At 60.3% G+C, this 25,964-nt stretch overlaps 8 protein-coding genes across 8 annotated transcripts; 3 read left to right on the forward strand and 5 right to left on the reverse strand.

Moving 5' to 3' along the window:
- Nucleotides 1-222: 222 nt before the first annotated feature.
- VTJ83DRAFT_974 (uncharacterized protein) lies at nucleotides 223-2,923 on the reverse strand (the record flags this gene model as incomplete). Its single annotated transcript, XM_071014676.1, has 4 exons — nucleotides 223-1,138; nucleotides 1,195-1,296; nucleotides 1,369-1,469; nucleotides 2,918-2,923. 4 exons carry the CDS (start codon nucleotides 2,921-2,923, stop codon nucleotides 223-225), a joined length of 1,125 nt encoding a protein of 374 aa, XP_070870327.1.
- Nucleotides 2,924-4,220: 1,297 nt separating this feature from the next.
- On the reverse strand, nucleotides 4,221-5,565 carry VTJ83DRAFT_975 (uncharacterized protein; the record flags this gene model as incomplete). Its single annotated transcript, XM_071014677.1, has 3 exons — nucleotides 4,221-4,487; nucleotides 4,586-5,128; nucleotides 5,233-5,565. The coding sequence occupies 3 exons, from the start codon at nucleotides 5,563-5,565 to the stop codon at nucleotides 4,221-4,223; spliced, it is 1,143 nt and encodes a 380-aa protein (XP_070870328.1).
- Nucleotides 5,566-6,621: 1,056 nt separating this feature from the next.
- On the reverse strand, nucleotides 6,622-7,391 carry VTJ83DRAFT_976 (uncharacterized protein; the record flags this gene model as incomplete). The annotated part of the gene is made up of 2 exons (XM_071014678.1): nucleotides 6,622-6,957; nucleotides 7,065-7,391. The coding sequence occupies 2 exons, from the start codon at nucleotides 7,389-7,391 to the stop codon at nucleotides 6,622-6,624; spliced, it is 663 nt and encodes a 220-aa protein (XP_070870329.1).
- Nucleotides 7,392-9,355: 1,964 nt separating this feature from the next.
- VTJ83DRAFT_977 (uncharacterized protein) lies at nucleotides 9,356-11,848 on the reverse strand (the record flags this gene model as incomplete). Its single annotated transcript, XM_071014679.1, has 2 exons — nucleotides 9,356-10,797; nucleotides 10,924-11,848. 2 exons carry the CDS (start codon nucleotides 11,846-11,848, stop codon nucleotides 9,356-9,358), a joined length of 2,367 nt encoding a protein of 788 aa, XP_070870330.1.
- Nucleotides 11,849-13,198: 1,350 nt separating this feature from the next.
- VTJ83DRAFT_978 (uncharacterized protein) lies at nucleotides 13,199-13,829 on the forward strand (the record flags this gene model as incomplete). Its single annotated transcript, XM_071014680.1, has 4 exons — nucleotides 13,199-13,220; nucleotides 13,311-13,346; nucleotides 13,540-13,655; nucleotides 13,776-13,829. 4 exons carry the CDS (start codon nucleotides 13,199-13,201, stop codon nucleotides 13,827-13,829), a joined length of 228 nt encoding a protein of 75 aa, XP_070870331.1.
- Nucleotides 13,830-15,206: 1,377 nt separating this feature from the next.
- Nucleotides 15,207-16,376, forward strand: VTJ83DRAFT_979 (uncharacterized protein; the record flags this gene model as incomplete). Its single annotated transcript, XM_071014681.1, has 1 exon — nucleotides 15,207-16,376. The coding sequence occupies one exon, from the start codon at nucleotides 15,207-15,209 to the stop codon at nucleotides 16,374-16,376; it is 1,170 nt and encodes a 389-aa protein (XP_070870332.1).
- A 464-nt stretch (nucleotides 16,377-16,840) lies between these two features.
- VTJ83DRAFT_980 (uncharacterized protein) lies at nucleotides 16,841-18,469 on the reverse strand (the record flags this gene model as incomplete). The annotated part of the gene is made up of 5 exons (XM_071014683.1): nucleotides 16,841-17,041; nucleotides 17,117-17,878; nucleotides 17,941-18,221; nucleotides 18,278-18,322; nucleotides 18,406-18,469. The coding sequence occupies 5 exons, from the start codon at nucleotides 18,467-18,469 to the stop codon at nucleotides 16,841-16,843; spliced, it is 1,353 nt and encodes a 450-aa protein (XP_070870333.1).
- Nucleotides 18,470-20,273: 1,804 nt separating this feature from the next.
- VTJ83DRAFT_981 (uncharacterized protein) lies at nucleotides 20,274-22,393 on the forward strand (the record flags this gene model as incomplete). Its single annotated transcript, XM_071014684.1, has 6 exons — nucleotides 20,274-20,341; nucleotides 20,397-20,512; nucleotides 20,570-20,696; nucleotides 20,751-21,147; nucleotides 21,259-22,094; nucleotides 22,204-22,393. 6 exons carry the CDS (start codon nucleotides 20,274-20,276, stop codon nucleotides 22,391-22,393), a joined length of 1,734 nt encoding a protein of 577 aa, XP_070870334.1.
- Between the last annotated feature and the right edge of the window lie 3,571 nt (nucleotides 22,394-25,964).

Genomic DNA, 25,964 nt, shown 5'->3' on the forward strand with positions numbered 1-25,964 from the left:
TGGCCGAGACGATACTGCCGGCAGCTGTACATTTTTGATGAGATATGCCTATCAAAATATACACCCACGATATCCGTCAACTCGCCATCAGTTTGTAAGAGTCATCACTTCCGTTTCGCGATGGGAAAAGCCGTACCATCCCAGGTTGTATGTTTTTTCTTGTTTTTAAGACCCCCCCTCGCCTGGACTTTTTGCATCTCTTCCACCCCCTCCCCAACGTTCTTATCCCTGAACCAACCCAGGGCTGACCATGCCCGGCGCCGCTGTCACCACCGTCTCCTTGGGCTTGGTGATCTCAAAGAACTCGGTCAGGCCCTTCACCACGACGTCGACGTTCATGTTTATCTGGGGTATCTTGTCATAGGACCCTTCCTTCATGATCGCCACGAGCGCCAGAAACCCGTCCACCTGGCGCAGCATGATGGGCCGCTGAGCGTCAGCCAACACCATGCCGCTCTCGGCCCACTCGCACGCGACCTGGTCCTCGAGCGGCTGGCACCAGGGCTCGCCCTCCAGGCGCTCCCGCCACTGGCCGGAGCGGGGCCACGAGCCATACACCTCGGTGAAGTCAATGATGACGTCGACAAAATCGGAGCATATTTCGTAGCTGGCCATGTCTTCGGGGGTGCTGTCGGTAGCGATGTAGATCTTGGTGTTGACGTCAAAGAGGTACGCCTTTTCGAAGCGGCAGGTGCGGCAGAGGTTGGTGAGCATCGCCTCGAGCTGGCCGAGGCGGGGTATGAGCTTCTGGATGACCTTGCTGAAGGCTTCGAAGATGCTGTGGTTGTAGATGGAGGTGAGGTGGAAGTTGACGGGGGCATTCTCGACGCCCTGGTCCGAGAGCTCGTCCTGGATGCCGATCGTGATGTCTCGTTGGATGTCGAGGCGGTAATCGTCGCTGAGGCCGTCGACCTTGTGGATAAAGACCTCGATGTTGATGTGGGGATAGCTGCGATGCAAGTGGAAAATGGTCGAGTTGAGCCGAGCGACCGACTCCAGGTAGTCGTCCTGGGCGTCGATGACCCAGATCAAGGCGCCTATCTCGCCAAAGATGGCGTCCATATCGAAGGTGACGTTGGGGTTGTCAAAGATGTCGATCTGGCCCGGGAAGTCCCAGACATCAAACTCCATAAACGAGCTATCGCCCCGTCAGCACCGGCCCCTCAACGGCAGCCCAAGGCCGAGCGTGCCCACCTTAAGCTGTCCTTTTGGATGCGCGCCGTGGACTCGAGAAACAGCGACTCGCTAGGAGGCAGCTTGTGGAACACGACGCTCGATATGGACGACTTTCCGCTCCTTGGAAACCGGTCAGCGCTTGTCAAGACGCTTGAGGACATCGACAACGAGCCTCCGCATGGCCGCGCTCACCTCCTCTGGCCCATCAAGAGCAACCGCGGCTTGCCCTTGGTTTGCACGGCCGTCGGGTCGGGCACCCTGGCGCCATCCTTCTTTTGCAACCGCTGCTGGTTCTGTTCGTAGACACGGTGGAGGTTTAGCGCTGCTGGACTGATATATCGGACCGAGAGAGGATGCGAGGGGCTGCCGGCCGCATCGGCCGGCACCTCGTCGTCCTCGGAAGAAACGTAAGACATGATGGAGCCGTGAAAGAAAAGAAAAAAAGGAGCCGCCGAGCAGGCGCAAAGGCTGTCAAGCGGTTCCTGGGCCACGCCAGCACGCCTCTGATGCCAAGGGCCGTCCGTTCTCTTGACGTTGGTTCCCACTCGGGCTCTTTCGGGTTTTGCACATCAACAAGAGAGCAACTTGAGCGTTGGCTCCCTGCGTTTGCAAGTCGGGAAGGCGTCGTCGCGTATTGGCTGCCGGAGGACGGAGCCGGCCGAGGCGGGAGGCAGGCTGCGCAACCTTTGAGACAGAGACAACACAAGTTGAGATACGGTCGCAGCAGCTCGTGGAGGATGGGTTTCGTTGCACGCGCTTGCTTGTTCGAGAGTGGGAGAGAGAGAAAGAGATAGAGACAGACAGAGATGGAGAGAGAGAGAGAGAGAGATAGGACAAAGACAAAGGGATCTCGGTACACCTGACACGAGACAAGCGTGTCTTTGGGTCACCGGTGTCGGTGACGAGATGACACACAGAGCTTAGCAGCCGTGACCATTTTCGTGTCGCCTCCCCATAGGTAAGGTATTTCCCCTACTCGATTCCCTGACCCAGCCAACGCGGCATGACAGACAAGGAAGGGTCTCGAGAGGGAAGCAAGACGGGCGGCGGTCAATGGTCCGCCGGTGAGAGAGATAGATGGATTGAGATGAGAACCAAGGCAGCGGACACGGGGGCATCCGTCGCATGGTGGTGCAGCGAATCGAACCAAGGAATCGCCGATGGCTCGGGGTGCCCGTCAAGGTCACCGCAAGTCCAGGAAGCCCACAACAGTTTCGGGGGGGGTGGTTATCTCTTCTGTCTGGCTCACGGGCCTGTGCTGCTCTCTGCCCGCTATCCGTAACGCGGCATCCGACGCCCCAGGTGCCGCATCACAGGCGCCGCAGCCAAGGTACGGACCTGGCGTGACACTTGGACAACAGATGATACCTGGTCAGAGCGCCCGGCCGGGGCTCCCGGCAGACTGGGCTGTGGCGATGAAACTTAAAAAAAGAGTCATGGCCCGTCCCAAGTCTCTCTCTTTCTCTCTCTACTCTCTCTCTCTCTCTCTCTCTCTCCTTCTCTCTCTTCTCTCTCGTTGGCGTATCCATCTGGAAGTGCCCCCCCTCCCCCCTCCCATCCCCCCTAAAGTGCCGGTCCATCCAGCGTCGCGCTTGCGGGGATGGCGCGGGGAGAAATCGATCGAGGGTGAAAAGAACAAAGAGCCAAAAAAAAAAGGAAAAAAAAAGAAACAACCAGCAAATCCAGCATCATGCAAGGCCAGGCCAGGCCAGGCCAGGCCGTGAAAGCTTCTAGTACATACCTCCATCTCTTGTGAAACGCTCCCGCCAGAGCGGCGGACGCAAGGTCCCTCGGGATGGACGGTTGGAAGCGATTCTCGTTCGGACAGGCCGGTGAGACCAGCTTCAGACACGATCCCCCCGTCCCCTTGGAATCGAGCCAGAATGCCGGGACAGGGACCGAGAGAACAGCCGGGACAGGGGCAGAAAAGACTCGGTCGGGAGAGGATCCTTCAATGCCGGCGAATGGGAGCGAGGTTTTTTGGGTCCGAAAGCTGGCTGGGCAAAGAGACGGTGAGTGGCGCAGGGCAAGCCTGAGCGGGAGGACGGGGCGAGGGGCTGGCTGGTGCGCTTCGAGGCGCGCTTGTCGAAACGAGAAAAGAACGGTGCCCGGATGGCGAATTGCAATGACGACGTTGGGGAGGAAGGGCTTCCAATGTTTGGGGCGGGTGGGTGTTTAGGTGATAACTAGGCTGGGCGCTAATTATGAGCGTGAGAACGAGAGAGAGAGAGAGAGAGAGAGAGAGAGAGAGAGAGGGATGGACCGAGTCACCCTGGCAAATGAAGAGTATTACCTAGGAAGTCCCCTGGAGCCGAGTCGCGCCGGTATGGAACCGTGCGGGACTGTATGAAAGATACGGAGGAATCAAAGTGCCGCCCCCCTCCCCCCGGGGGGGCCCCCAAGCGCCCCCCAAGCTTCGATCAGCTGTTTCGACGTCTACTATAGCTGAGGTGATGGGTGATGGTTGCATATATTATGCATAGATAGAACCTCACTGCGACAGACGTCCGTCTGAGCTGCAGGAGCTGGAAATGGAAAAATGTGGACTTTTTTGTTTTTGTTTTTGTTTTCTTGGGGATACATGAAAGTGAGAATCCAATCTACTAGTAGGTCGCTCACCAACCCAGTGGGCAAGACCCACTTGGGCCCCAAATCTGGCGTCAAGTGCAGAGGACCTGAGGACCTGAGAACCTGAGAACCTGGGCACTGTTGACTGCGTAGTTACTGCGTATAGTACCAACGTTAACGCTATAGGTTCCATCGTTTGTTCACTGGAGCTGGTCTTGGCAGCCGTTGGGTGGATCGAGACAAGAACCTGGAAACCTTAACCGCCCCCCTTCTCTGTCCATCATCCAACACATTCATCCCTGATCACTCATCACTTACACCGGGTACCTGCACAGCACATCACATGCAACCCTCCAAGAACCGGCTCTCATCAAGATTGGACCTCATCGCCTACTTGACACATCAATACCACCAATAAAACCCTTCCTATACGGAGTACACCTCACACAGATACTCAACCCTCTGCACAGCGCCCCTCATTCCTCGAGCGTGGCCGGCAACGATCCCCGCCCTTCCACCGACTTCCGGCCAAAGATGCTCGACACGAAGCTTCTCTTTTTCTGAGCCATCCGCGGCCTGGTCGCCGGCGACGGAGCGGCCTGCAGCTCTGTCAAAGACGGCGTCTCCGGCCGCGATGCCGTATCCAGGAACGTCTTCTCGACGCTGCCAGCCGTCGCCGTCGTCGACACCGATGGGGTGTACGTTCCGCCTCCTGACCTCGACTGCCTTATGGAACCAAAGGACTGTGGCCGTTGCTCGTCAGCCGATGCGGGTCATGGTGACAGGCACCGTGCAAGGGTAGGGAGTGTGGGCATAGCAACTCCGCCCCCGGCTTCCTCACCTTAACGCTCAGCTTCTTCTTGACGGGGACTTTCGCATTCCCGCCCACGCCATCGGCTCGATCGGGCGAGTTCGGGAACGATGCCACCCCCCTCGCGGTGTTATCATCTCGCCGGCGTTGTTGTTGTTGTTGTTGTTGCTGCTGCTGCTGCTGCTGCTGCTGTTGCTGTTGTTGTTGTGGTTGTTGTTGTGGCTGTTGCTGCAGACCCCTCTCGAGGTCGTCGATCCTTCCAGCCGCCGTCTTCCCGCCCCAGGCGATGTGTTCCTCCTGGACGGGCACGAACCGCACAATCCCGCGCGCCGCAGGGACCCGGAGCGCCAGCTCCAGGTGCTTTTGGATGAGCGCCGCGTTGCGTTTGTTGGTGGCCGGCTGCACCAGCGGCGGAAGCGCCGACACAGTCATGACGTACGCCGGGTCAAACGTCCCGCCCACGAACACGCATGCCCCGTGCCGCACCGTCACCGCAATGCACGCTACCGGACGCTGGTACCGGCCCGAAAGGAGGCGGGCCATCTCCGTTACGAGCGTGTACTCGTCGTTGACCTGGGAGGGTTGGGGGCGTTGAACGTCAGCTCGTTCATTCGGGGGAGAAGGGCATCCGGCTTCCAGGCGGCGGGTGGTTTGGGAGGCTGGCTGGGCGGACGCACAATGACATTCGTTGTCAGCTCGGCCATGACGGTCGCCTCGGCGTAGACCTTATCTCTGGCCACGCTGCCGCCCGAGCCCGCCGAGAAGGCATCGTCAAAGAACTTGCGGCTCCTCTGCTTTGTCAGATCGGACCGCGACGGCTTGCTGGCCCTGCGCACGATGTCTCCCGGCGGCGCGCGGTCAATGCTGCGCAGGAGGTGGTTGCCCTCGACCAGCCTGGCGGCGGCGGGGTGGGGGGCCTCGTGCTCCGTATCTCGCTCCGAAAGGACGGACATGGAAGCGGGGGCGTCCGGCTCGGCCGTTCGTGCTCCCGGCTGCGTCGTCCAGCCCATCGCGGTTCGCCGTCGGGAGGTCGCTAACGATTCCCTACGTTCGCCGATACGGCGAAGGCGAGGAAGGCAGATCTGTCTGCACAACCCAAGCCCGCCTCAAGCAAGTTGGGTGTGAGGGTGCGCATGCTTGCAAACCGACCGAGAAGGCGGGAGCGCCGGGGGTATATCCGAATTCCAGACCCTCAGCCCGTTCAGCTGTGGCTCCTTGCATGCATAGCGTACCTGACGATTGCAACCGCGGGTAATCTGACGCGGGTATCTGCACCTGTCTTCCTCCTCCTCCTCGCTTGCAGCGTCTTGGTCTTGGGTTGGCCAAACAGCCACTGGCTGATGGCCCCCCCCCCCCCCCCGGGCACGCCGGCGGGTCCCCGCAGCGCTGCGCCGTCAAACTTGACAATGCAGATGCTGCGGTCATGCTGTTCAGGTGCTCCAGCTTGCGGAGAAAATGCTTGGCTCCGAGGTGTGTATACTGTATAGTACGTGGCCGAGAGCGGTCTGACAACCGTTAGTTCCGGGTAAAAAGCAACACCGCTTCGTGGCTGTTTGTCGTCTCGAACGGCGACCGAGACCAAGGGTCCGGGACGGTCCTACCAAGAGTTGACACAGCGCTCACGTTGAAACGAGGCTCATGTTGAGCAGTTCCAAAAATGGAAAAAAACACCAAAGCGGGTTCCCGGATGGTATCATGCGCCATTTCTCTGTGGAAACAATTGAAGCACATGGATATCGAATAGGCTCGTCCCGGCGAGGATGGTAGTTAATAAGAGCCAAGCACGAGGGATATTAGCCCGAAGCAACCATGGCCACACAACGTGCGGCGTCCGACGGTTCGAAACGCAAGAAGAGAAAAAAAAAAGAGAAGAACGTTCCCAAGGCCCCCAAAATTACTGCACCCGTATTCTAGGACCCCCCAGCCCTGGTCCGGGACCCCGATCCGACTCGGTACCGTACTAGTATGCGCATAGGTCCCTTGGGCCGGTGTCATTGCCCCCCTCCTCCTCTCCCCTCTCTCGTATGTGCAACATAATAACTACCCCAAACAAAGAACCGCCCCTCTCAGTTCAACACCGGCGTCTTCCTCGCCGCCAAGTACCTCTCGGTATACTTGACCACCTTCACCCTCGCGCCCGCCAGCGCGAGGGCCGCCGCCTCGAGGGGGACGAGCACGACGGCCAGGTACAGGGCCGCGCGCGACTGGGTGCACAGCGGTCCCCAGTGCGGCGCCTGGGCCATGGGCACGTCCCGCCAGCGGCAGGTCCACGAGAGCAGCGTGTCGCGCGCGTCGGAGGCGTCGGCGGCGTAGTAGACGGAGATGGCCGCGAGGGAGGCGACCAGGCCGAGGAGCGGGGCGAGGAAGGTGAGGGCGAGGTGGAGCGAAGCGCGGGCGCGGAGCTGCAGAAAGCGGAGAGGGGAAGCCGGTTAGCCAGCGTACGGAAAACGCTCTCATCGAAGGAAGCGGTTACGTAGGAACCCGGGAAAGAAAAAAGGAGATCGCGTACAGAGCCGACATGGTGGAACGCCAACCCCGCGAGATTCGCCAGCGTCACGGCGGCGCCCGCCGCCACCAGCGCCGAGGTCGGGGCGGAGTTCACGTCGTCGGGCCACAGCGGCAGCCAGTACTCGCCCGGGAGGTGCGTCTCGTCGTAAACGCGGAGCGCGTCGCCGGCGGCGCCCATGACCGACAGGCCGGCGAGCAGCGCCAACAGCGCGGCCCCGGCAACGCCGGCGTCGGCCAGCCGGATCGTCTGCAGCTTGGACTGCAGGTGCAGGTCTTGCAAGTCGCCCTCCAGGGACGAGGTGGAAGCGTTGGACCTCTTTTCCGTCATTTTGTTTGTGTGTGTGTGTGTGTGTGTGTGTGTGTGTGTGTGTGTGTGTGTGTGTGTGTATGTTGTTATTTCCCTGAGGGAGATGTTGAAGGGGTCGGCGGCGGCCGCGGCGACGACGACGACGACGACGACGGAGGAGGAGGAGGAGGAGGACGAGGAGGGAGAGCCTGCTCTCGAAGGGTGTTGATCTGTAGAGAATACTACGAACCAGGCCGGTGTACGACAGATATGCAAAGGCCGACCGGAAGAGACAACAGAACACACAAAGATGGAGAGAGAGAGTGTGTGTGTGTATGTGTGTGTACGTGTGTATAAGAGGGATAACGAAGCAACAGCGATCGATCAAGATGCTCGACGGAGCAGGACTCGCGACACTAATACCCTCTACCCTTTCGCCCATCCAGACCTACCGGACCAACCTAGCTGCTGTCAAACCGAGCATAATGCTTCTTCCCAAGATTGGAGCGGGCGGGCGGCTAACCCGGTCTTGTTGCCGCCACGCCACCGCGGGGCATACGCAGGTCAACGGTCCTGCATTTTTGCTCGCGCTAAGATGCAGATGATGTGCATGCTTGGCTGCTGGGATGATGGAGGAGGGGAGGAGGGTGGGACTGGGGCCAGGCACGGCCGGGCTTCTCTGCAGTGTCCGGTAGGTCTCGAGGGCGCAGATCCCGGCGTGGAGATGGATGGATGGATGGATGAATGTGAATGTCTCCGTCCGCGTGCCGGAAATCCCACTCCCAAACATGCATCTTGGAATCGAAGATGACCGACGGAATCGAGACGCGGAACCCAGGCCCAGAATCCATCATCATCACCATCATCGCCATCACATCGAGATAGCTAAGAGAACTGTTGTTCGATAACATACCTGGGGTAACATCCAGATCCCGCTTCGCGCACAAGATCGAGAAGCCTATAGTACTGTACACGGTACTACATAGTACACAGGAATTAGGTATCCGATGAAAAGGAAAGCAGGCGTGTTCCTCGTCTGGCATGGATCTGGACCAACCAAACCCCGTCGGCCGGGTCGGCGCTTATCTCGACGACGCGCGGACCAATGGCGAGCTTTAGCGCGCCGCCGATTGGCGCTTGGAAGCGATCCAACCTGGAGAATCACCCGCGGGAGGAGACGCTTCGGGCGGCTGATTGGTTGGAGAGACGGTAACGGCGCAGCTGGCGTCGCTGGACAGCTCGTTGGTTACTCTCTTGGGCAAAATCTATCCGGGGCACGGTGGAGGTCCGGGTGGATGGGTAGGTACCTAGTGTACCTAGGTACCGTAGGGATTCCTGCGATGGATGTCCATCCAGGAGGGGATCGTTTCGCGGAGGTAGTCATGCGAGATGCCGCTTGGATCTCTGTCTCGGAATCTTGGGGATCTTGATAGGAAATGTTCTCGCCGCTCGCTTGCGTGCTGCGTATCGTACCGTCGTAGGGGCGGGAAAGCGGTGGAGGGTAAATAGAATCTGGATTTTATTTTTCTTTTCCTGGAACGGGACAGAGAGGTTCCGGGAACAAAAAAATGCATCCAAGCGGCACACGGTCTGTTATGTCTGTAAGGGAGTTATCTCTGTGGTTGTTGGACGAAGAGGCTTGGTTGTGAGGAACATGGGAGGTCATACCCTTCTGTAATAGACGTCAATCAATCGGCGTGGTTGATATCAACAACGTACCCAGCGAGCTCCAAGGCTCTTAGTATTATGCATAGCCTTTAATTTACAATTTGGTGAAGCTCACAGGCACATGGCCTATTTTACTTTTTTTTTTTTTCTTCTTGTTTTTCTTTTTCTTTTTTTTCTTTTTTTTTTTGCTCGCTCGCAGGGTATCAAAACCAAACCAATGTCCCCCGCCGCCTCCTCCTCCTTAACGCCCCCCTAAACGCAACCCTCCACAACGCCATTTTCCCCTTCACCCAGACTCTTCCCCCTCACTTTGCCTTCGTCATCATCGCTTCACCGCTTCACAAACCCTCGCCGCCTCGCTCGCTCGCCTTTCCAAGCCCGATCCCCTTCTTCCTCCCCCTCACCAACGCCTGCAACGCCTTCCCGACCCCTGCCAGATCCCCCAGCATCCCCACGTGCCCTCGGTCCGTGCGGATCCTCCCGCCCTTCACCACCTCGTACCCCTCGGGCAGCATCGCGTCCCTGGCCAGCACCACGCCGTCGCCGCTCGCAAAGATGAGGTCGTCGTACGCGTCGGCGCGCGCGATCGCCTCGCGTCCGCCGCGGACCCGCGCGCCGCAGCACGTCGGCATGTCCTTGCCGTACATGACGGCGAGGGGCGGGTAGCGGTTGGACGATTGCAGGTCCGGCTTGTGGCGCAGCTCGGCGCGGAAGGCCTTGGTCTCGCGGAGCGTGCGGGCGAGGTAGGCGATGTTGCGGGCGCGGGCGGACGGCGAGGCGGGCCTGGGGCGGGCGGCCGCGAGGTCGGCGCCGCCGGCTTTGCGGACGGGGTGCGTGCTGCTCCGGCCGCGCAGCTGCAGGCTCGGGAGCGAGTCGGGCAGGCCGAGGAGCGAGCCGAACGTGTTGCTGCGGCCGAGCGGCGGCAGGGCCGGCTCCGCGACGCACGGGCAGAGGCGGTACCGGATCCAGCTCTCCACGTCGTAAAAGTCAACGCGGAGCTCCTCGCCCGTGGCCTTGTCGACGAAGCAGAAGCCGTCCTCGGGGAGGAAGACGAAGCTCGTGCGCAGCGAGAAGTTGACCTGCGCCGTCAGGAGCTTCTCGTTGAGCGCCACGACGTCGCCGTTCCGCAGCGGGCCCAGGATGCTGATGCACCGCTGCGGGACGCCCACGTACAAGACGCCCGAGAAGAGCTCGGGCCGCTGGTTCACGGCGTGGCGCGTGATGAGGCCGCCGAGGCTGTGCGCGATGACCAGGGCGCCCCGCCGCGCGGCCGGAACGCCCGGCCGGTTGGACGGCAGCGCTTCGAGAAACCCGACCAGCTTGCGCGACAGGAGGTGAGGGCTGAGCCGCCAGTCGTAGCCGTAATCGTGCACGCGGAGCTTTCCGGACCGCACGTTCTCGCACTCCCTCAGCCTCTTGAACAGCCGCCTCGAGATGTCCACCGGCCCGATGTTCTTGAGCATGCCGTCGGGGACGATGCTCTCCTCCATGCGCTCCTCGTCTTCCGGGTCCAGCCCGACCTCCAGGTTGACCTTGCGCACCCCGAGCTGCACCTTGACCGGCACCCACAGCCGCCGATGCGGCGCCTTGGCCGAACGCAGCACCGAGCCCCGGTACCCGCCCATGATGACGACGTCGCCGGTCAGCGACTCGAGAACCTCATCCAGCGGGTCCGGGTCCGCACGGGGGCTGCCGTGACCGACGACGCTTGTGCTGGAGGCCGCCGGCGCCGCGTCGCCGTTCTGCGCCGCCGTTTTCTTGAGCGGGGTGTTGAGCAGGCCTGCGGGGGATCCAGGGTTAGCAGGGCTAGCAGGCGCAAAAAAAAAAAAAAAAAAAAAAAAAAAAAAAAAGCTTTGGGCGAAACCGCAGCGACGTGGGGCCCGCACGACGAGAGCAACAGGCTTACCGATGCTCGGCATCTGCGGAAGCTTGAACGACGGCCCGTCGAAGCTATCCATGATGGCCTTGAGGCGCACGTTGACCTGCTCGCGGACGTGCGCGAAGCGGGCATCGTCGCCGAGGGAGGACATGCGCGACAGCGTGTGGTACAGGAGGGAGTCGTCCGACGCCGCGGACCGCAGCGTCCGGGGCCGGGACAGCGCCGGCGGGTTAGAGCCGTCGTCCGGAGAAGGGGCCGGTCCCGGATCTCGGCCGCCCAAGGGCGACAGGGCGGGGAAGGCTCTAGGTCGGGCGCCGCTTTTTACGGGCGAGCTGGGATGGGAGACCGACGAGAAGAGGCTCGGCGCGTGGATGTTGGGGAGGAGGCCGGAGGGGATGGAAATCGACGGCAAGGACGGCAGGGCCTTGGACAGCCTCTTGAGAGCGCTCTCGCCTGCCGATTGGGACCGCTGGTGTCTCGTCTGCAAGGCCGCCGCCATGGACGACTTGATCCGGCCCGGCTCGGCGATGGTGAAGCGCTTGTTCCACGGCTCGGGCGGTGGGAGCGGAGGGAACGGGCTCGAGGATTCCCGCCTGAGGTCCTCGCCGTGGCTGGACGTAGGCGTTGCGATCGGGCTCATGGCGGGCTGTAGAATGGACGCGGCATCTGGCGGGTAGGCATCGGCCTCCCACTCGCCTTCTTCCTCCTCTTCGGTTTCGTCTGGCCGAGCCGGAATGCTATGGCCTTCCGCCGCTCCTGGCGCCGGGTCGCGCATGGCATGCGAGGCCATGGCGGCTGGCGGCAGGGTTGCGTCTGTGCAGCTCATTGTGTAGCATGTCGTCGATGCCAATGTCGAGGGCCCCTCGGATGCCGGAACCCCCTGGGAGCGGTCCGCGGACAGGGCTGCGAGATGCCGGGAGCGCAACGGGCATTGCGAGTCCCCAAGGCCCATGATACGGTTGCGGCGGGCTTGGATCGTAGGGTAGGGGGTGGAGTTTGATGAATCTACGTTGGAACGCCTTCGCTACGGACGCGGCGAGATTGCAGCATGGCCAAAACCAAAAATGAAGAGGGTTCAGTTCTCGGCTGTCTACGGCCATCAAGCAAACTCCAGGTCCCGCTTTTCAGGTGGTAATGACGGGTGCGATTCACATGGAATCTTGGTCAGCCGTGGCTCGGGCTGCCGGGTTGGCCCAGGCCGGATTGCCCGGAGCCTCATGCCCTCCCCCTGCAAACGGGAGAGCCTCGTCTCGTCGCAGCGCTGAAGGGTAGCAGTGGGTGGGGACCTGAAGAGATCCGAGTCCCTTTCGTCGCGGGCAGTCCCAACCCAATGCGGCAATGAATCAGGTGGCAGTGGTTCATTCGTTCATCTGAAGCCAAATTCCCCGACGAGGATTGGATGCCCGACCTGATATTGGTGCTTGGGGCTGAGGTGCGGAGCGTGTTCTGCACACGCAACTGCACACGCAACTGGCCGCGGCAAGCTGACGATTCAACGTGTACTACTAGTCAGTTAGTTACTAGCAGGGCAACCCACCAAGCCTAGTCCCCGAACGGCCTTGTTGTGCCTTTGTTGTACGGGCCTATTTCTGACGTCATGGTTCCCGCTCAGAAACCGCCTTTCAGCTCTTGAGCGATCCATCCGGCCGAGGCCATGGCCATGACCACGTGTTTCCTCGCCGCGATGGGTCAGCCCCAACTTTCAGCTATCCTTTTCGCGCCGTGACTCGAGGCCATACGGGGCATGTCAACGTCCTCCCCGCAGCTACCACGGGACCATGGGGGTGGGGACAGGAGATGCCGTGGCGAATGATGTCCGCCCGGCGGATGCAGTCCTTCAGCAGCGAAGGGATGCGAAGGCGGCGTGGACGGTGTGTCTGGACGATTGCGCCTTGCCGGGTGAGGTCCTGGAGCAGTTGAGACTCGTCTAGTGCTATGGGGCATAGTTATTCCCCGTCTTGATGGAGCCGGCAGCGAGGCGGCATCCAACCCTAACCCATCCGCTAAGCTATTAACTTCACCCAAAGCGTCAGGCCGGGGCTTGGTCTCGGAAACCAGACACGGCAGGATTCCCGCTAATAGTTATCTCTGTGTCACGTGACCATCCCACATCCCCAGCGCGGGCCGCAGCCTCTCGGCGCCAAGACAACCGCTTCAGGAATGGATGGATGCGGCGCAATCCGAAAGCTCAACGACGACGCACGCTTCCAGCTCGCACACCACCAACTCGGAGTCAACCCCTCCAACCACCACCGAAACCCCCACCATTGTTGCGCAGCGGCAAAGCGCCCAACGATCCAAGATGGCGGGCCTCGATCACTACAGTGCGCACCCTCGCCTCCCAATGGAACCCGACGCAAGCCGTCACCGGCAGGAGAAATTGGACCATGGCTAACCGCTGGGGATGCGAACAGAGATGGCCATGGACCCGGCCCTGGTCAAGCTCGGGAGTACGTCTCGCCTCCCAACCCCCCTCCCACCCCCCCCCCCCCCTCTTTTTTTTCCCACGACGCGGGTGCTCTCTTGATGTCGGCATTGCGTTGCCGCACGGCCCCCCCGAAGAGAAGACCAGCAGCGAACGGCACGGCGGGGAGAGGCGAGCGGATTAGGCAACGGCGGCTGACCCGGGCGCTTTCTTGGTAGATATGACCACGAACCGCTACAAGTACTTCCGGTGGACCAAGCGGACGGCCGGCGTTACCTTGATCTACGCCGTTATCGTGCCCGGTATCATCGGGACTCTGGCTTACTGGAACGACGTGAGTAGTCTTCCCTGGAGAGACGTTGGATTGGAACCAGGCGGGAGAAGGATGCTTGGGGCCGGCCACCTGGGGCGAGCCGAAGCAAAGCTGGTACTGACCTGGCTACGCGTGTCCTAGGGGTTGTGGGATTTCCGTGCCAAGCGCAAGGGCGATATCATCCGAGAGCGTTAAGGAGTCGAGCGAGAGAACGAAACAAGAGCTGTCGCGGTTGTATATACGCAGCGTAGAGAAGTTGATGGAGATCCCTTTGCGGAACAGAGCAACGCTCCCTTATGGGTGGAAGGCGTGCGTGCTACTTCTCTGGCTTCTCGCCGGTCGCTTCTGTCGTCTTCCACCTCGCCCTCTTGCTTCGATTTCAGAGCCAGCCATGTCCGCCCATCATCGGTTGCGGTGTCAACTAACGGCCAGGAGCTTCCCGTCGTCGCTTCGTATCCCTGTGGGCATCTCACATCTCAAGAAAGCCCCCCCTTATCCGGATGAGACCCCCCGTCTGCCTTCCCCGCCGCCCACGGCCGCCGCAGTTACTGTCCAGCGCGCTCCCGCCTCTCCCGAATAGTGCATCCCACTCGCGCCACATCCCACCTATCTCTCAATTAGTGCTCCCTCGGCAGTACCCGCCACCCTGAGAGGGCCCATTGTTGTCCCATGCCTCGGCAGCGGTGGTGCGGTTGGCGACATGGCTGTCGACGGCACGCCCCGATCCACGATCTATCCGACCACTCCTCGTAACACTACCTCTCCTGTCAGCGGATCCTGCAGCACGACAGAAAGGTGCCGACGGCAACGATGAGGCTGGAACGTGTCTGGGAGGAAGCAGCTGGGCCAGGGGTGGATTGTGAGGTGGGATGGGAGGTTGATTGTGTGAAACTGCTCGTGTCCAACGGGACTGTATGAATGTCAGTCTGGAAAGACCTGTTTTTCCCTGGTGAAGGCCTGGTTTAGCAGGGGGAATTTCCGGTTCGATGGAATTCCGCTGTCCAGGAAGGGTGCTGCGCTCTTAATATTCCTGCTCAACCGTGGGAGCATGGTCGATGCTGGGCAGCGGCAGAGTCAGAGGCTTGATGAAAACAAGCTCTTGTGAATCCAAGATGTTTGGTCCGGGGTCATGGTATAAGACATGAAAAATCAAATGCCATCGCTACGCTGTATTCATCGAGGCCCAAGGCTGGGAACGGTTCACATTCGTTGGACAAGAATAGTTACCTCCCGGTGGAAGCTCCAGGCCGGCGGCCGGCTCGTCAAGCTGCCCCACCCACCCGGCAGTGCCATGATTACTGCGTACTGTACTATACACGGGTGGATCCAGCAAAGTGGGTCCCTTCTCCACCACAAAATCCGGCTTGGCGAACGCCGTGCCCGGGCGACATGTCTTCGACAAACCAAACATCCAAATCCTGCCGCTGCCACTTCTCACGCTCCAGAAACCCCAGCTCCAATCGCAACCTTGAATTCCGCAATACCCGGACAATCTCTCCCGCATCAACCCATCGATCGCCGGCCCATCTCCATCATCACACGCGGCGCCACGCCCGACCCACACCCTCCACAATGGACTTCGCTTCCATCCTCTCCCAGGAAATCGCCAAGGCATCCGGCAAGGACGCCTCGTCGTCCTCTTCCTCTCCCTCCTCCTCCTCCGCCCCCGCCGATTCCGCCCCTGCCAAAAAGTACATCTCCCGCCGCGAAGCCGAAGAAGCCCGCCGCGCCGCCTATCTCGCCGAGCAAAAACGCCTCGAGGAAGAACGCGCCGCCAAAGCGGCCGCGAAGCGGCGACGCGAGGAGGAAGCCGCCGAGGAGGCGCGGCAGCGCGAGGAGAAGCGCCGTCGGCTCGCCGAAGAAACGCGAAGGCGGCGCGAGGCCAAGGAGGCCGAGGAGGAGCGCGCGAGGCGAAAGAGGCTCGGCCTGCCGGAGCTGCCGCCCGCGCCCGGCGAAGGGGACGAGGGGAAAAAGAAGAACAAGGCCGAGGACGAGGCGGACGATGTCGACGACGACGACGACGCCGACGACGACGCCGGAAAGCTCGAGGACCTGCCCGAGGAGGAGCTGACCAGGAGGCTGCGCGCGCTCGGGGAGCCGGCGAGGCTGTTCGCCGAGGAGCACGCGGCCAGGCTGCGGCGGTACCGCCGGGCGGCCAGGGGCGGGGACGCCGGCTCGGCAGGGCCGATCGTCACGACCCTCCGGGCCGTGGAGGAGAAGGACATGAAGGTGCCCTCCGAGGTGCCCCCCGCGTCCGACAAGAAGGCGCGCCGCTTCCTCTTCCGCCAGCTCGCCTCGTGGTTCAACCTCGTCCTGCGCGAGTGGGAGGTGGCCCTCGCCAAGGAAGACAACGCCGACACCTTTGCCGGCCAGGCCGCCCGCCGCGCCATGGTCCAGAGCAAGGAAACCATGCGGCCCCTGTTCCGCAAGTTCGAAAAGGGCGACCTGGACGAGGACATACTCAAGGCGCTCGTCGAGATTGTAGGCGCCGCGCAGGAGCGGCGCTACGTGGACGCCAACGACGGCTACCTGCGCCTGAGCATCGGCAAGGCCGCCTGGCCCATCGGCGTCACCATGGTGGGCATCCACGAGCGCAGCGCCCGCGAGAAGCTGCACGACGGCGAGAGGGGGCACATCATGCGCAGCGAGGTCACGAGAAAGTATCTGCAGAGCATCAAGCGGTGCCTGACGTTTGCCCAGGTCCGCTGGCCGCCCGAGGATATTCGCCAGCTGATGGGCTGAGGTTTGGTAGGATGGACATGGTGGACGAGGCCGACGTAGCGTGCCCAAAGAGATACCCAAAGAAATTACAATAATATCGTCTCAAGCCTGCATCGTTGTTCTTCCTGCTGTTGGCGAGGTTCTCGGGCGTCCTCGCATTCTAGGGTCTCACGTCTCCTCGTCGGTGCAGACGCATCTTCTCCGGCGGGTTGTGTGTGCTCAAGGTTTGGTTCCATCATCTCATCATTGTCATGCGTTCGTCAGTTCGGCAGCGATGCGTCGTCTATCGTCCACCATGCGACAAGCACCAGCAGCCAGCGTCTCTCGCGCCCCCAGGATCCATCCACCTGTCCTAGGTCCGCACCTGACCATCCCCCGTGCGCCCGTGCCCCCGTTCGCCATGATGCGCAACCCAATCAGAACCAACCAGCCAGCCAGCCATCCCCGACCGTCTTCTCTTGGTCGCCGTCAAGGGCTCCTCCGCGTCAGCCCAGCGTCTCCTCCACCAGGAAGTCGTGCTGGGGCGCGAACCCGCCCAGCTTCTTCCCTCCCTTGAGCTCGAGGTCGGCTGCCGCGAGTCCGATGCGCCGGAGCCGGTCGAGGGCTTGCCTCTCGTAATGTTCCGCCGTCCTCAACGCCGCTGCCTGCATCTGCGACCGGGGGTTGGCGGTCCGGGTGGTTACGAGCTGTGTGGAGCCCCGCCGTTAGCCACCAACCCGCTCCTGGAGCCGTGTTCCCCGGAGGATCCAAGGGCCTCTCACCTTCTTGATGGAATCGATCCTTGCCTCAAGAGCGCCCGCCTGGATCATGTCTGCCAGCTCGTCCTCGATGCTCTGGCCCGGGCGACCAAACGCCTTCTCCATCGTGTCGAGGCTGACGCACGAGAAGGGAATCAGGTACTGGACGATGCACTTGTTGCGTATCTGCGAGTAGATGGCCGGTACGTGCTTTTGCAGGTACAGGTCGAGCAGGTAGTCTGGGCGGTACGACTCGAGGATGGCGATGCAGGCCGAGTACCGGCCGCTGACGAACTGCGTCACGGCCCGCCGGATGTGCGGCGCCTGCTCGAGGAAGGTCCGGAACTTGGAGTTCTCCAGCACGGCGCTCTGCAGCTCCTCGCGGTCCATGGACGCGAGGGCGAGAAGGCCGCCGTAGACGGCCACGTCGCTTGGGCTGGCGAGCTCGTTGTAGGAGGAGGCCGGAATGGCCGGGTCGGCGGCAAGGAAGCCGAGCGCGGCGTCCTTGTACTTTTCCTGCCCCAGGAGAGCGATTCCGTAGCCGATCTTGGTGTAGGTCTGAACGGCCTTGTCGTCCTCCGCATACTGGGTGCCTCCCAGCTTGCCGAGATGGGCCGTCACCATGCCCCACTCCTGGCGCTGGATGGAGACGCGGACGAGGTGCTTGCCCACGTCGAGGAACTGCTTCGGCGTGCTGATGTCGGGTCGCATCTTCGAGTAGGCTTCGGCCGCGGCGTTGAGGTCGCCGATGCTTTCCATGTGTTTCCCGAGGTCTTCGTGGCCCATCTGTTGGCAAGAGAGACGGGTGTCAATGACGGGCGGCGCCGGCGAAAGGTTCTGCAACATACGCGAATGCTTTCTTTGATCAGGTTGTTCTTGTAGCCCTTGAGCTCGGTCAAGAGCCGGTTTGTCTCTGCCTTGTTGGACGCCTCCTGCGCCTCCAGCCAGGCCTGGTCATAGGTTGCTTCAGGCTCGGAGGGTGCTGCGATCCGGAGGAGCTCAACGGCTTCCCGGTACCTGTGGGTGTCCTTTCCGCGCTTGGCTTCCGCGATGGCCGCTTTTAACGCTTCGACGCACAGGGGCACGGAGCTGCGGCCGATGAGAAAGAGGCGGTCAAACCGGGTGCGGCCTATCGCATGGGTGAGCCGTGCGCCTGGAGCAGGACGATGCGGGGACTGGGCGCACCTTTGTAGTTCTGAATGTAGATCTCGAGATCGAGCTTGGGGGGGTCTGTCCCATGGCGAGATGGCTGCTGTAAGCGTCCGGCTCCGGGGGTCGTCCTGGGTTATTTCGTGTCGGAAGGGCTCCCATACCTCGCACAACGACCCCATCTTGGTTCTCCACCAGGGTGAAGAAAGCCTGTAGGTTTTGATCCATTGTCGCAGATCTGCGTCTCGCCGTCTTGTCACATGCGAGCTGCAAACTGCAAACTGCAAACGGCAAAGCGGAAGGTCGCGATGTTGGCCAGAAGGCTGCACCTCTCAGGGTGCGGAGCTCAAATGCAGGCTGCCAAGGTGGGGTTATCTTATCGCCAGCGAAGGGGGGAGGGGTGTGTCAGCACTCAGCGCTGCTGAGATGGACCCATGTCGACCCTGCCGTCTAGGGATGTGGAACCACAGGGCTTCCGTTGGATGACGTCATTTGCTGGCCTGGCCCCCAAAGCGTTCTGTGCTGTGTACTTTCACTACCACACCACGCCTCGCCTTGCCCAATCTGATGCTCTTGGGACAAGCTTACAGGTTCCATGATGCAGGCTTTCAGGGTCCCAATGCGATTGTAAATTTATGTTTGCAGTCAAGACAAACAGAACAGACAACTACTACGGCCTTGGCTCATAGCCAACGGGACATCTGCGACGGTCTGTGTTGTCAAGGACAACTTGGAACAGCCGCAGCGATGTAGACCAACCGCTGCCATAGAAGAAGACAGGCTATTGTTGCCTCAGGGCTCTAATTTCCATTGCAAGACCTACGACCAACTTGTCGAAGAGAAGTGTGACACCGAGCGGCAAGATCCAGGACGGGACGTTGCTCACAGGATGGGAGTGAATACCGGGCTATCCGGTATCGTAAGTGCGTTTCCATTGCGTCCCTCATCCTTTCTCGGGCATCATACATAGGAAGTTTACATCTTGATGATTGAGAGGGGAGTCGGAGACAGGGTTGAAGCCTCTTCAGGTCCATCACCACAGTTCCTCCCTTGGCGCCTCGCGCCCCCCCACCCCCTGACCAAGGATGAACAGAGCATGCACGTTTTTCAGCTGCATCGAATGCTCTTCACTTGAGTACTATCAAGACCTCTTAGCTTTCTCCCTTTTCCATCGACCCATACACCATTCAGGCACATAGACAAGCTTATTTGCACACGTGTCTGGGCGCCGTGGGTCACAGCCGCAGGCGTCTTTGGGAACCTGGAAGTCTGCATGGAGTGATTCTTGCCTTTCGACTCCCCCACGTTGGCGACCTGAAGCGATCAGAGCGACAGAATCAGAAAAACGCACAACCTGGGGGACTACCTACGTACCGGGTAAGCGGGCAGCTTCTTTCGTGGAGCGGAAGGTACCCAAGGTACAGCTCAGAGGATGGGGCGTCCGGTCTGCTTGGACGTTAGGTCTTGATAGCTGCCGAAAAAGGTCGCTTATCGATAAAGCTACCACTCTGTAGCTGCCGGCTGTATATAGGTAGCATGTGATATCAGCAATTACCTAGGTAATTATATCCTAGCACAAGGCTTTGGAGTCCCCGGAGGACGCAAGGCCCCTGGATGGGCTTTACCAAACCAAGTTGCATGCCTGAAACTTCACCATCTCCTGGGATTTTTACAGTCTTTGGGTAGCTTTATCAAGCATTTGGTGCATGCGGCGCATTGGATGCGGCGCCTGTGGTTGCTGTCGAGAGCTCTGGGGGACCAACCAGAGACGGGCATGGATGAAACGATGAGACCGCCCCGCCACCGCTGACGCAGACGCTAAAGCGACCTTCTCCGGCCAAGCCCCCTAGCATCTCCCAACCTCCCCCTTCATCTTTGCATCCTCTTTTTTATGCAGTTCAGCGCCGCTCATCTGTCATCGCGTCGCTGTTGGGTAATCCATACGTAATCTCCTGCCATCGCAAAAGTAGTTTTTAAAAGGGGATCCAGAACCCGAACCGGAACTGGTGAAAGCTCCGGCATCGTCGCCAACATGTCTAGCCGGGAACCTGCCAAGGACCTCTCTTATCGCCTGGTCCACGTGGAGGAGTTTGATGCTTTGTCTGTTCCCTACGCCCGTGTTTCTGTCGCTCGCAGTTGCTAATGCCGTAGACAGGAACATTGAAATCCCAAAGGACGTCGGCGATGCTAAGGATGGCCCAAGCGACGCTGCTCGCTCCGACGATGGCATTGATCGTGCGTGGCTGTACAAGAGGCTCGGCAAATACCCCGGTGAGCCACGGATCCGTTGATAGCAGCATGTGCCGCCATATCCTGACTCCTCCGCAGCCAAGGAACACGCGCGAAAGGTGGCCAAAGAGCTCGGCGTCGACTCGGGCATCATCTTCCTCCCTGGCCAGGTGGAGAAGCTGTACGAGGACTCCGACATGACCTTTGAGTTCCGCCAGCGTAGATAGTGCGTCCACCCAGCCGCCGACGACCCGGCATCGCGTCATGCTGACCGCTCCAGCTTCTACTACCTGACCGGCGTCAACGTCCCGGGGTGCGCCGTAACGTACGACATCGAAAGCGACTACTTGGTCCTCTGGGCCCCGCACTCGGATCCCCGAACCGTCCTCTGGTATGGCAAGAAGCCGTCGGTAGAGCAGTACCTGTCTGCGTCGGACCTGGACCATGTCGCCGATATCCAAACCATGGCTTCGACGCTCAGTGGTATCGTCCGGTCAGGGCCAGATCCCAAGCCGACCCTCTACGTCTTGAGCCCCAGCCAGCGCCCGCCCCTCGACCTCCCAGAGGGCGTCGCGGTGAGCATCGACACGACGAGCCTCAAGATGGCCATGGACTGCGCCCGCGTCATCAAGACGGAGCATGAGATCGCCCTGATTCGGCGCGCGAATGCCATCTCTGTAAGCCGGTCACCTCCTTACCACCCCCACCCCCTGAACGGCCTGAACGGACACACGCCTGAAAATCCATGGAGAAGCGCTCTGCTGACCTATATCCTCCCCCGCCCAAAGAGCGGTGCCCACAAAGCCGTCCTCCACGCCCTCTCCAAATGCCGCACCGAAACCGACATCTCCGCCATCTACCACAGCTACTGCCTCGCCCACGGCGCTATGCGGCAGGCCTACCCGGCCATCGTTGCGTCCGGCATCAACGCCAGCACGTTGCACTACGACAACAACGACCAGCCCCTGAAAGGCCGTCAGCTGGTCGTTTTGGACGCGGGGGCGGAGTGGAATTGCTACGCCAGCGACGTGACGCGCACGTTGCCCCTCCCCCGCATCAAGGGCACCTCCGGCGGCGAGGGGAAACTCTCCTTCTCTCCCGAGGCCGCGGCCATCTACAAGGCCGTCTACCGCATGCAAAAGGAGTGCATCGACCTCGTGCGGCCCGGCGTCGCCTTCTACGCCCTCCACGTGCACGCCTGCCGCGTCGCCGTCGAAGAGCTCCTGCGCCTGGGCATCCTCTACAACGGCACCGTCGACGAGATCCTCTCCCTCGGCACCGTGACGGCCTTCTTCCCCCACGGCCTGGGCCATCACGTCGGGCTGGAGGTGCACGACGTGTCGGGGCCTCGGCGGCTGCTGTCGGGGAGCTCGGACGCGAGCGCGACGGACCCGCTGACGGCGATGGCGATGGCGCTCGGCGTGGCTCCCGCTGCGCCCGCGGGCGCGCCGAGGCAGGCGGCGGCGGCGGCGGCGGCGCAGAAGAGGGAGTTTTTGACCCCCCAGCAGGCAGGGAGCTTGTACAAGGCTGCTGTCGAGCTGAAGCGGACGGGCGGGGACGGAGGCAAGAGGAAGGGAAGGCAGACGTTGGAGAAGAACATGGTCGTCACGATCGAGCCCGGAATGTGAGTCTCTCTCTCTCTCTCTCTCTCTCTCTCTCTCTCTCTCTCTCCCTGAGACCCTAGGGCCTCCTCCTGGCCCGGAGGAGCCGCGTGCTAACCTGATGGACGATAGATACTTTTGCCGCGAGTACATCTCCGCCTTCTTCCTCTCCCACCCGGTTCATTCGCGGCACATTGACACCGCGGTCCTGGAGCGGTATTGGGACGTGGGCGGCGTGCGGATCGAGGATGACATCCTCGTGACGGAGGATGGGTATGAGAACCTGACGACAGCGCCCAAGTGGCCGGTGGCCTCACACTAAGGACGGCGTTTTCCGGCGTGGGGTTTTGCTGGCTTGGTTGCTTGGTTGTTTACTTGCTTCTTTGCTCGCTTGCTTATTAGCGATGGATGGGTTTGTGGAGTTTGGGATGCCAGCGGGCTAGGTCACAAGAGACTCGGCTCTTTCCAAGAGGTAATCGTTACCACCTTGGTACCATGACTGTTGTTTCGGAACCTTCCGTATGCTTTAAGCCGTACATACGGTTACGCCGTACGGTTACACTTCTTGCGTTTCCCGACCGGTTGTTGATCGCAACCCCACCTCCTCTGTAAGGCGGGCTCGGGGTGGGACCCGGACCCTTCTTTGATCCGTCCTATTGATGCCTGACAGCGACGGTCGTACAACGCTGCATCGTACCATCGATGCGAGACGCACACGACAGGTATATACCTACCTACGTAGGTAGGTGGCATGCTATTTTTATAGGTGCTTTGCGCCTGCATGGCGTTTGGGCGTGTGTTCCCCCCGCCTTTTCCATGCTCCTTTTTGGTTCTACGCAATCCTCACCCGGTATGGCGGTGAAGGAGAGTGTCCATTGCATGTCCCGAGACGACCCCTTGGTGGAGCCAGACAGGTTCGGCTGCTCCCCCTTACAAACAACCTTAGCCAGCTAGGTGGTTACCGACTTTATTCATCCACCTATGTTCAAGGCCCCTCCGTCCAGCATCGGGCCCAAGGAGTTAACTAGCCCGCTCAGACATGTTCCGGGTAGCTCGTTATGCCAGGTACCAAGCACTGTCTTTGCCCTCGCCCTCTCGGCGACCACCAGGGTACTTACTTCAATTGGTATATCACGCACGCCACCGCAACCTCTTTTAGGAGACGAGGTCGTTTTCATGACAGGCGTTCATGATACATTCGCTCAGGCTATTTCCCGCAATGATAAGATGCTCGCCACAATGACAATGGCTTGTGTATAATAACGAATTATCAGCTGTTTTGTCGAGGGCGTTGGGTCCGGGTATTCCCTAGCAAAGGTTCCAGGGGGTCGGGGGGGGGGGGGGGGGGGGGGGGGAATCTTTTTCCTCCCCCAAGCATACACTACGCTGCTGTGGAGAAACCCACGTCCACACGTTACAGCCCCCAGGGGACGGTCCGAACCCATGGAGGTCAGGTACCCTCCTCCTGAGTAGTTAGCGTACACAGTACATGGTGAACGTTGCTCCTCTTGCACCGCAGGTGATTTGTGGTCTCTCCTCCTCCTCCACCTGCATAAGTCAGGTACGTACGTACGTACGTACGCACGTCCGTCTGCGCGTTCCCCTCCCCCGCCCGCCCGCCCGCCCCAGCCAGTTGAAGCACCCACCGTGTGTCATCGTTAAGGAGAGACAACATGGTGTAACGTTGTTGTCGTCCCCCTCCCCCTGGCCACCGGAAGCCCCAGAATCCCTTCCGGAGGAGCGGATAAGACACAAAGTGGAGCATGGGGCGGAGAGCCAAGACTCTCTCTCTCTCTCCAGGTCCCGAGACCGAGTCCGACTCCCGTCCGCAGAGGTTCCGAACCGAACGCACACGTTCGGGGCTGTCCGACGATGCGGAGGAAAAAGGCTCCACCCTGGAGGAAGGCTTGGGACGGGAAGCATGCCATCGGTTGCCCGCCGACTTTGACCGCTCCGCTCGCTCGGGGGCGGGATCGATACGAAGAAGGCGGCGGAAGAACAATAGAACGATAATCTGCCCACCCTGCCCTCGCTTCGCTTGCTCGATCCTACGTTTTCTGTTTCTTTTTTCTTTCTAATAAAACTAGTGAGCAGGGCATTTGGCCAGAGGCCATCCTCACCGACCTGGGACCCGACCGATGTTCGGTCGGTTTTATCAGCTCCGCTCGGGTCAAGCTCTCACTTTCGGCTAGTGTAGCTCAACAAAAGTTTTTTGGTTTTTTTTTCACTTTGCAACTATCCCATGCAAAATCATCTCCACATCATGTTTCTTTTTCCCTTCGTGTCAGCACAAGACTGACACACGTTGTTCTGTCTCCATTCTGCCAAGTCATACAGAACCTACCCAAATTCGCTTTTTTCCCCACACCGTTCCCCATACGGGGAGTGGATCGTTTCGTCGGGTTCAGGTCCGAGGTTTCGTTGTCTTCTCCAACCTCGACGTCTCCATGCCCATCCGTTCCTCCGCGGTCCCCGCACGTCAAGCGATGAACCGCCAAGGAGCTCTGCGACGGGAAGCGCAGCGGCGTTTGAGGCATGTGGACCGTGGTGGCATTGTCGGGTCGGGTGCTGAACTGGTGAGGTGTCAAAGTGGCGGAAGAGACCACGGGATCCGCGGGAAGGCCGGGACGGATGTTGAAGAAGATGCCGTGATGTCAGGTACCTATACTATGTATGGTGGCTGCATTGAACCAGGTACCTGCCTAGCCTTATGTAGGGTCCAACGTTAACCCATCCCGTGGGCAGCAATGAAACAAGCGAGCCCATCTACTGTGTAGTCATCAAAGAGAGCCAGCAAGCGCAGAAACGTCGAACCGAGATCCCATCACTATGGGGAACGGACCTTGCTATCCATCCACGGGAAACCAAAGACGTCAAGAGCACAGCCCATGGGCTCCATGGACCCAACCGGACAAGACAAGGGTTGCTTCGCAAATGATCAAGAAACCCAGGGGAAGCTGGGAGAGGTGGAATCGTCCTCCACATGGAGAATCGTATCTTCTTGTGTTGTGCTGCGCTGGATGTCAACCCTCGGATCTGGTCCTCCACCGCCTGCCTCGGAGACATCGCCAAGAGATGCCCCGGACCATTGTTTCCTAATGCAGTAAAGTATGCGTCCCCAGTACATGGTGTGTGTAAACCCATATCCAGTGATGAACTGTAATTTTTTTCGCCATGCTATGCCCGACCCGGCCACCATTTTATCCAAAGAAATTATGAAACATCCCGTATTTGTTGAGAAAAAAAGGGGGGAATCATGAGTAGAGGAAACAAAAAAACCACAAAATTAACAATATACACCAACGTACTAAAACCCATTACTGCAGCAAAAACAAGAAACAGGGCGGAGGAGGTTCTCAAGTCCCCGTGCCGTGTCGCGTTCCGCCGAGCGGAGGAGGGGCCACCCCTGTTACCCCGGAAAATCGACAGCGCCCCAAGCCTGAACGGGTAAAGTCTGCAAGGTTCCCAAAAAACGCTAGCGTGTCCCGTTCCTTTGACGGGCGGGTCCCCCTCTCCGCATCTCAGCTGCTTGGTCCGACACCGTTGGAGGGATGCAAGCATGCGAGCGGGCACACGATGACCGGATCGTGTGCTGCCGCGCCGTCCGGCGGCACCCAAGTTGGTCGCTACCTGCTAGCGTTGACAGGCCGGGAGGGGGTTGTGAGAACCGCTGCAAGGTCGCGTGGTCGCCGACGGTGCCGTCTGTCATCGTACCACCCCAGCACCCCCACACGTGGTCGGTTGCACTGCGCTTCTGGGCAATGTGCGTGTCTCCTGTCCACAACGGCGGATGGTTTCCCGATTGGCGTGGACCGAGAAACGGACGGCGCCCTCCGTTGCACTTCCCCTCACATGACTGGAGCGGGGGGGAGAAAGACGGATCAGAGTCCAGG

The sequence above is a fragment of the Remersonia thermophila genome, chromosome 1 (assembly GCF_042764415.1).
Source record: "Remersonia thermophila strain ATCC 22073 chromosome 1, whole genome shotgun sequence".
In the NCBI taxonomy this organism is placed as follows: domain Eukaryota; kingdom Fungi; phylum Ascomycota; class Sordariomycetes; order Sordariales; family Chaetomiaceae; genus Remersonia; species Remersonia thermophila.